This window comes from Medicago truncatula, chromosome 5, assembly GCF_003473485.1.
Source record: "Medicago truncatula cultivar Jemalong A17 chromosome 5, MtrunA17r5.0-ANR, whole genome shotgun sequence".
Lineage (NCBI taxonomy): Eukaryota > Viridiplantae > Streptophyta > Magnoliopsida > Fabales > Fabaceae > Medicago > Medicago truncatula.
This window is the reverse complement of record NC_053046.1, coordinates 18543806-18552454: the sequence shown is the minus strand read 5'-3', so window position 1 is coordinate 18552454 and position 8649 is coordinate 18543806. Positions and strand designations below refer to the sequence as shown.

The following is an 8649-nucleotide window of genomic DNA, read 5'->3' as shown; positions in this document are numbered from 1 at the left end:
CATGTTTTGGTCAACTTAAACATCGACTTATCTTCAACTTCCACCTGCCTAGAGATGAATGTTGAAGACTCGACAATGTGGTTTTTAATTTCTTTTAATATCTCTAATATGTAAAATTTTGCAAAATCCATCTCCATGCTATGCAAATTAGTTGTCAACACCGGATTAGAGCTATAACTTTTAAAATAACAAAATGTTCATTGTTTCTATATTCTCTTAATATCTAGTCAAAATTATGCATAAACTCATAAATGCTGCATTTCTTTCTAACATATCTCTTCACCCGTGAATTGATGGTTTCACATTGAGAAGTTGTCCGTATTTCACCAAATAAGTTGCACATAATTTATTGTTCAAATATGTTTTAGACATCCAACTGTTACCTTGTAGTTCTTTCATATTAGCAACACTTCCCAAAACTCTTGAAATTCACCTTGGTGAAATTTCAGTGCATTGCTTTCTTTAAATTTGTAAAAACTTCTTTAATTTTAACATTTTCAAAAGCATTCTTCTGCAAATGCCATGCACAATGTCTGCCATGTTTCAGGAAAAACAACGAAAGGATAAATGTATTTGTTTTTCTTGTATGCAATGTCAAACGCAATAACATTACCAAATGACACAATCATTTTGACTCCATTCATCTTCCCAAAACAAACTTATCAAATTTCCCATCATTACTGGTGCAATATTTTGCATACAACTTAGGATCCAAGGCCACTTTCCTCTGATGATAGCTTAATAAGCAACAATATCACCACCATCTTTAATATCAACATCCATTTTCTTGCCAAAATAGTTAATACAAATCTTTGTTTGTAAAACTTACAACATCATATCCACCCTTGTTTGCCGCCATATACCACATTATATGACATGTTTTGATATAGGCAACAGGGCCGGTCCTAAGTTTTTTGGTGCCATAGGCGAAACAATAAAATTGTGTCCTTTTAATTATTTTAATATTTTCTTGTATTTTTTGTTGCACAAGATTCATTTATAATCAAAGTTCTCAAAAAATATTTCTTCAATAGAATTAATCAAAACAAAGTAAAAAGAAATATATCTATACAGTACTATGCGCAAATTTGGGAATGATGGCTATGGAAAGAGCTCAGGAAATGCAGTTGATGCATGTGTGTTTGGAGACTGATTCCCTCAAAGTTGTCAATGGTTTCAACAAAGGTATTGGAATCCCTTGGCAGATGCGAGCTAGGTGGCAAAATTGCTTGGATTTCTGTCATAGCATTTCTTGTTCATGTGTTAATATCCTTAGGGAGGGAAACATGGTGGCTGATGCTCTAGCTAAGCATGGACAAGGGCTTTCTCTATACTACACACAGTGGTGGCCTTCTCCACCTCCTTTCATCTCTGACCTTCTATTAAGAGATAGGCTTGGATTACCATACACTAGATTAGATATGACTTGAGGTTTTCTGTTTGTTTTTGAGTTTCTGAGTTTGTATTTTTTTTTTGCTTGAATTGTTTTGTATGCGGTTCAGGCTTCTCCGGACTTTTATTTAAATTTCTAGCTTTATAAAAAAAAAACGAAGTAAAAAAAAATAAAAAAAATGATGCCCTGAGCTACCGCCCCTCCCGCCCACCCTCAGGGCCACCCCTCACAGGCAACTTGAGTTTTGTCAGCATCCATCATTCCACGATAGATATGCAATAGAGGTACAAATCTTGAGTTGCTTGGCAACTAAGCTATCTTCTAGGATTTTTCGTGGATTATGTATTATGACATGATTTTACAATCTTGTTCTATTTCAAATTATTATTTTTTCAATTAAATTTAATTATTATATTGCTAAAATTATGTGTTAGGATTTACCACACCATTGACATGTTAATTAATCACTTATTGACCAATACGATATATGCTAATATTTCAATCATTCAACATCTAAGTTTTCTTTTGTCTTAATTAAATAATTTGTGTATGACCAATCCAAGAATTAATCTAGGTAGAAAAATATTTGTCAAATTATTTTTTTGTCAAGTACCTTGGTGACCATATCCAGAAGTCCTAACTCAACTGGCAAAATGCCAAAATTGTTAGTCCAGATGCCATGATCGGGGTTCGAACCCCAGTACCTCCACTTGTATGTGTGAGTTTATAATGGCTTTGCCATTTCGTCTATCTACCAAAAAAAAAAAAACTTAGTGACCATAGTTTCACCGGGTGAAGATCCTCTCCATTTATGTGTTTTTCAATTTCTTTCATTTGGAGAGATAAAGACACATAAAATCTTGAAAAAAATAAAATATAATTAATGATGGTGGGACCCACTTAGTGGTAGGACCCACCATCTATTTTTTGTGTCTTTCTCTCTCCAACTTGCAAATCTCCATTTATTTTGCCAAATGGAGAGGATCTTCACCCAATTTCACCTTATGAATAAGTGGAGAATCCTAAATTTGAGCCTCAACATCGTGCATATTGTAATGTCACTTCCAATATATGCCAAAACTTTGTTAATAGTTGTTTAAAACATGGATTGACGATTGGGAGAACGATAAGGATTTGTATAAAACTAGAACTGAGGCTATCAAATTTACGATTAAACTTATGACAATGGGACTTTGAGTCCATATACACAAAGGACTCTAGAAACATCATATACATTGAGTAATACCTCAAATTCGTCCTTGAATTTTCACTGATCAGCTAAATTCGTCCCTGAATTTTGTGAAATATCTATTTAGTCCCTGAATTTTACACTCGTCCATCAAAATGGTCCTTCCGTCCAAAAGCTCCGTTAGTAGTGATGATGTGTCTTCTTGCATGTTGTGTTGTCTTATACACGTGTCAACAAGGCAACCACGTGTACAAGGACTAATTTGATGGAAATGGTAAAAATTCGAGATTTAACTTTTCAGTGTCATTTTTTATGTGTTTCCAATTATACCCTCTATGATAAGGATCGATTCGATACTTATTGTGATAATGTAAGGACTGATTTAATGGATAATGTTATAATTTAAGGTCTGATTTGATTGATTTTATTTTAGAGAATGAGTACAAGGAAATATGACATGAGAGAACTAGTGATTTCAAATGACAGGCATAAACAAACACAACTGAGGGGTCATGCTCCACAAAATTCAACTGCTCCTGGAGTTATTAGAGTTCTAAATCCAAATTACGGGCCATCCATTTCTACACAACCCCAATAGATGGAGTTTATCCCAACTCCAAGATTTCCAAAGTAGTGATACTTGTTTAAATTATGTTTTTGGACTAGTTTCATTAATGCTTTTTGGACTTGTTTAATTTATGCTTTTTTGGATATGTAATGACTTAAGAACATCAAATGACTTGATGACTTGATAGCTATGTAACGTTATTTTTTTGGCTATGTAAACAACTCAATCAAACAAATTACTCCTATCAATATCTTAATCAACCTAAGCTCACTTCCTACACAATCAACTTCATCCATCAACCTTGTCATCCAAACCTCTTCTCTGACACTATCCTTTGGATTCTCTATCAACCTTGCATTTCTTCCATGACCAGCACCATTGTTTTTAAAATAACCTAGTTCTTTAGCTTCATCAACCCACATAAAAAATTTACAATTTTCACTATCATCCTATACAATCAAAAGACAAAATCAGTACTATTTAAACAAACCATTCACACATCACATAACCATTGTTAAATAAACTTTTTCTTACAACACAAATTATAGGACACCAACATTGAAGCTCTCTCACATCTTCATTATACATAGGGCTTGAAGATGAAGACCGACTATTGTAGTTGTTTTTGCCCATACGCCCACTACCCATCATTTCTAAACAACAAATCTTCAACAATGACCGCTGATTTTTGAATTTCAAATTGAATCAAAAAAATTAGGGTTTTAAGTTTTTTGAATTGGGGAAGAACTTTGGCATCAATTCATGTAAGAAATTTTGGGGATTTTGAACTCTAGGTGACGAATTATAACATTAGGGTTCCAAATTTATATATTTGGGGAAGAAAGAGCCGTTAATGAGCGAGGAGAAAGAGCCTTTAGAAATTTTGCAATTTTACGAAACTCAGGGTTTATACCCGATAGCATTTGTGTGACATAACTTTTGGTGACCTTGATGACATTGTTCATATCTCTCTTATCTAAATAATTTATTTTAATCATTCATCTATCATTCTCTCTTTTTGAGTATGATCCTCTTATTTGTAATTGTAGAACTTTGATCACTACAACGACTTCATAATTGTTTTTACTAAGTGTGAAGTAAACGGTAGCATCCATATTTTTGTATATCAACATGCTTTTGATATTTTGTCAAAAAAATAAAATAATACTTTTGATATTTCTTCTTATATTGCTACTTTTATTATGAATGAAATACAATATTGGCATGAGTCAAACAAAAATATTGTTGCTTTTCAGTTTTTTGAAAAAAAAAAATAAAATAAAAACTAGTTAAAAGAATACAATTTGAGCAAACAAGTTAAAGATAAAATGCGAAGAAACACAACACAATGAAAACCATATTCCATAGCAAATGGTCGAATCCTAAAACCATAGCATCGTTTCTTGAGTAAACCGTTGTTAATTCCTCTCACACTATTTTGTGTTCATCAATCTCAAACACCAATGCTTTTGAATCTTGAAATCAACACACTTTCACTTGTTGCTCCTCCACGTGAAACCATTTCCATTCCCAGCAAAACCAGTCAACAACAACCACTGCTTGATTATCCCAATGACCCAGAAGCTCGATTCAAGAATTTAAATCTGCACAAAAATGCTAATAAAAGGGTCAACAGTAATGGGTTTGTTTTGAAGAAAAAGAACGTGCACACCAAGTGTTCGACGAAATGTGTAAATTACAATGGACGTGTTCTGGCGATTTTGCAAGCTTTGGATACCATACATGATTTGGATAAGGCACTTGGACCATGGGAGAAGAGACTTGGCAAAAAGGAAATGAGTATTATATTGAAGGGACAAGTTTGCTGGGAGAGGGCTTTGATGATTTTTGAGTGGTTTAAGCAAAAGGGTTGTTATGAATTGAATGTGATTCATTATAATATAATGTTTTGGATTCTTGGGAAGGAGAGGAAGTGGAGATTTTTGGAGAGTTTGTGGAATGAAATGAATGCAAATGGGGTTTTGCCGGTGAATTCAACGTATGGAACGTTGATTGATGTTTATAGTAAAAGTGGATTTAAAGAAGAAGCGCTTGGTTGGCTTCAGAGGATGCTAAGTCAAGGGATGGAACCTGATGAGGTCACCATGGGGGTTGTTGTTCAGTTGTACAAGAGGGCGCGAGAGTTTCAAAAAGCAGAAGAGTTTTTTAGGAAATGGTCACGAGGGGAACCATTGGTAATAGCGATTGATCATAATACAGTTGATGTTCGTCATGTTTGCAATGAGGTATCACATGTCAATGTTTGTTTAAACTCACATACGTATAATACCTTAATTGACATATATGGGAAGGCCGGTCAAATTCAAGCAGTGTATGAAATTTTTGCTAAGATGATCAAACAAGGTGTAGCGCCGACTACGGTGACGTTTAATACGATGATTCACTTGTATGGAAACCATGGACGCATACGGGAAGTGAGTTTGTTGTTGCAGAGAATGGAAGAGCTTCGATGCCCCCCTGACACTAGGACATATAATATCCTTATTTCTGTTTTAGTTAAACATAATAATATCAAATTGGCAGCAAAATATCTTATGAAGATGAAAGAGGCTTTCCTTGAGCCAGATCTAGTGAGTTATCGCACCCTCTTGTATGCATACTCAACTCGGAAAATGGTCCAAGAAGCTGAAGAGCTTGTACGAGAGATGGATGAAAGAGGTCTTAAGATTGATGAGTTCACCCAAGCTGCCTTGACTAGGATGTATGTAGAATCAAATATGCTGGAGCAATCGTGGTTATGGTTCAGGAGGTTTCACGTAGCTGGAAATATCACTTCTAGCTGTTATTGCGCCAACATTGATGCATATGGAGAGCAAGGGTACACATTAGAAGCAGAGAAAGTCTTTATGTGCTGCAAACAAAAGAAGAAGCTTAGTGTCCTTGTGTTTAATGTGATGATTAAAGCTTATGGAATAGGCAAATGCTATGATAAAGCATGTCAACTATTTGATTCTATGGAGAAATTTGGTATTGTTGCAAATGAATGCAGCTACAGTTCTCTCATACATATTTTGGCCAGTGCCGACAAGCCACATATTGCGAAACCTTATCTGAATAAAATGCAGGAGGCAGGATTGGTGAGTGATTGCATCCTGTATTGTGCTGTGATATCAAGTTTTGTAAAGTTAAGCCAATTGGATATGGCGGAAGAATTATACATTGAGATGATTGGACATACTGTGAAGCCTGATGCTATTATTTATAGTGTATTAATCAATGCTTTTGCTGATGTTGGAAATGTTATAAAGGCTACCGGTTATCTAGATCGAATGAGAAATGCAGGTTTCGTAGGGAATCAAGCCATATATAACTCTTTGATGAAGTTGTATACTAAAATAGGCTACCTGAAAGAAGCACAACAAACATACACATTGCTTCAATCATTAGATCAAGCTCCTTCTGTATTTTCTTCTAATTGTATGATTGATCTTTATACCGAGCGACTTATGGTTGAACAAGCGAAAGAAATATTTGAGAGCTTGAAGAAGAACAACATTGCAAATGAGTTTTCGTATGCAATGATGCTATGTATGTATAAGAAAATTGGAAGATTGGATGAAGCCTTTCAAATTGCAAAACAAATGAGAAAACAAGGACTCTTGACTGATTTATTGAGCTATAACAATGTGCTTGGCTTGTATTCAATGGATAGAAGGCTAAGAGAAGCTAAAGAAACTTTCAAGGAAATGATAGAATCTGGAATTCAGCCAGATGATTTTACATTCAGAGCTCTTGGACATCTTTAGCTGAGTTATGGTGTTTCAAAGCATAATATTGGCATGCTAGAAGTAATGGTGAAGAGGGATGCTCCTTGTGGCTTGCAAGCATGGATGATGACACTTTCATGTGTGCTTAGAGGAGATGATTACACACACGAATGCAAGTGGTTACGCATGGATGGAGCTGCCTAGTCTGGCTTTCCACGGAGCTGATTGTTTGCTCATTTGATAGCTACATGGCTGAGGCTATAGTTGGAGCATTTCAGTCATGGCATCTAGAATCACCACTGGTAATTCCAATAACACTCACTACCTCTGTTTCTTTTTTGTCGTGGTTTTAAGGTTATTTACACTTGCTGAAAAGCAGTAAATTGTTACTTTTATTGAAATTATGTCTTTTTCCTATAATATTCTTAACTATTCATATCATCTCTTTCTCTCTACGGTAAATAATTATGGATAATTTTGACAAAACAATAGTTAAACTACTTAAAAATGACAAGTAAAAAAAAGTAAAAAAATTACTTACACTTAAGGAACGGAGGGAGTAACATGTTATTTTTTGGCTTGGTAGTTTGGATGGTTGGGCATAAAATGTTAGGATATATCTGAAATATGATAATAGGATAATGTGATACTAATATGATACTGTTTCACACCTATTGAACATTTTGCTCTTCATTGCATAAATATCATTTTCTCCACCAGAATAATTCCAAACATTTAAAATAAATGAACTTTCGCCGTATGACTCCGGTGTCTGTTGTTTTGCAGGATTCTGTGATGGGAACATGTTTTGACTCATTTAATGAGTATTCAGTGAAGGTTGGCAGTGGAAATCAGATTGTTGAGACCTCTTTCATTTTTCCCTTCACTACATTTTGATGACAGAAGTAATTTGATATTGAGAATGACGATAGGATTTAGGGAAAATTTTTAAACTGCATATTTGAAAAATTTGTCAAAGATATATCCTACCTAAACTCATCTTGTCGGTTATTGGAGAGACATTGATGCTACACACTGCCTTCTTTGGTGTCTGGAGAAGATTTTTCTATACATCTGCTAGACAATGCTAATATTTTCACAATTTGATTTCTATTGTATATATGTATGCTCAGTTCAGTTGGTTATGACAGTCAGATTTGTAAATTTTCTTGAGTCAATTATATGGTAATCAACTTGTATATAGACCTAGTTCTCAAGTATTGAATTAAGGATTTTTGTTTTCTGCAAAATCAAGTATATTTTATTGCTCACAGCTCTTATACTGAAGTTCTGATGTGCAATCTTCTCATTCTCAAAACATCTTCAATGATAGAGCTGTCCCCTAACAGTTAAGCAGAACTAGCAATTGCTAATCCTTCATATAGAACCCATCAAACCAGTATTACTTACAGAGTGAAATCCAAGTGGGGCATTTGTTGCTCTTCCAATGGATGGAACAAATTATCATTTTTTTCAGTAGAGCTATTTGGAAAATGAAGTTTTCTGATGGTTTGTTTGTAGTTTCATATTCAATGCACAATGCTTGGAACTGTTGCAATCTGACGTAATGTCTTGGCTAATCAGGTTCATGACAAATTGCATAAAGTAGAATCTGCATAGAGCATGTATGAAATAACTCAAGGGATCAATTCCTTGAGATGATATATATTTTCAGTACTTCAGGTCTTCTACAAGAAATTCAATTGATGCAACAATGAGAAACAAACCAATTTATTTGGTATGCCTTATAAGAATTCTAATACGAGGTCTT

The 8649-nt window shown here is 34.5% G+C and overlaps 1 protein-coding gene across 1 annotated transcript; it reads left to right on the top strand.

The window, feature by feature from the left end:
* The first annotated feature begins 4465 nt into the window (after positions 1-4465).
* Positions 4466-8128, top strand: LOC11416082 (pentatricopeptide repeat-containing protein At3g23020). Its single transcript, XM_003613850.4, has 2 exons — positions 4466-7180; positions 7665-8128. Exon 1 carries the CDS (start codon positions 4614-4616, stop codon positions 6915-6917), a length of 2304 nt encoding a protein of 767 aa, XP_003613898.2. The 5' UTR covers positions 4466-4613; the 3' UTR covers positions 6918-7180; positions 7665-8128.
* Positions 8129-8649: the final 521 nt, after the last annotated feature.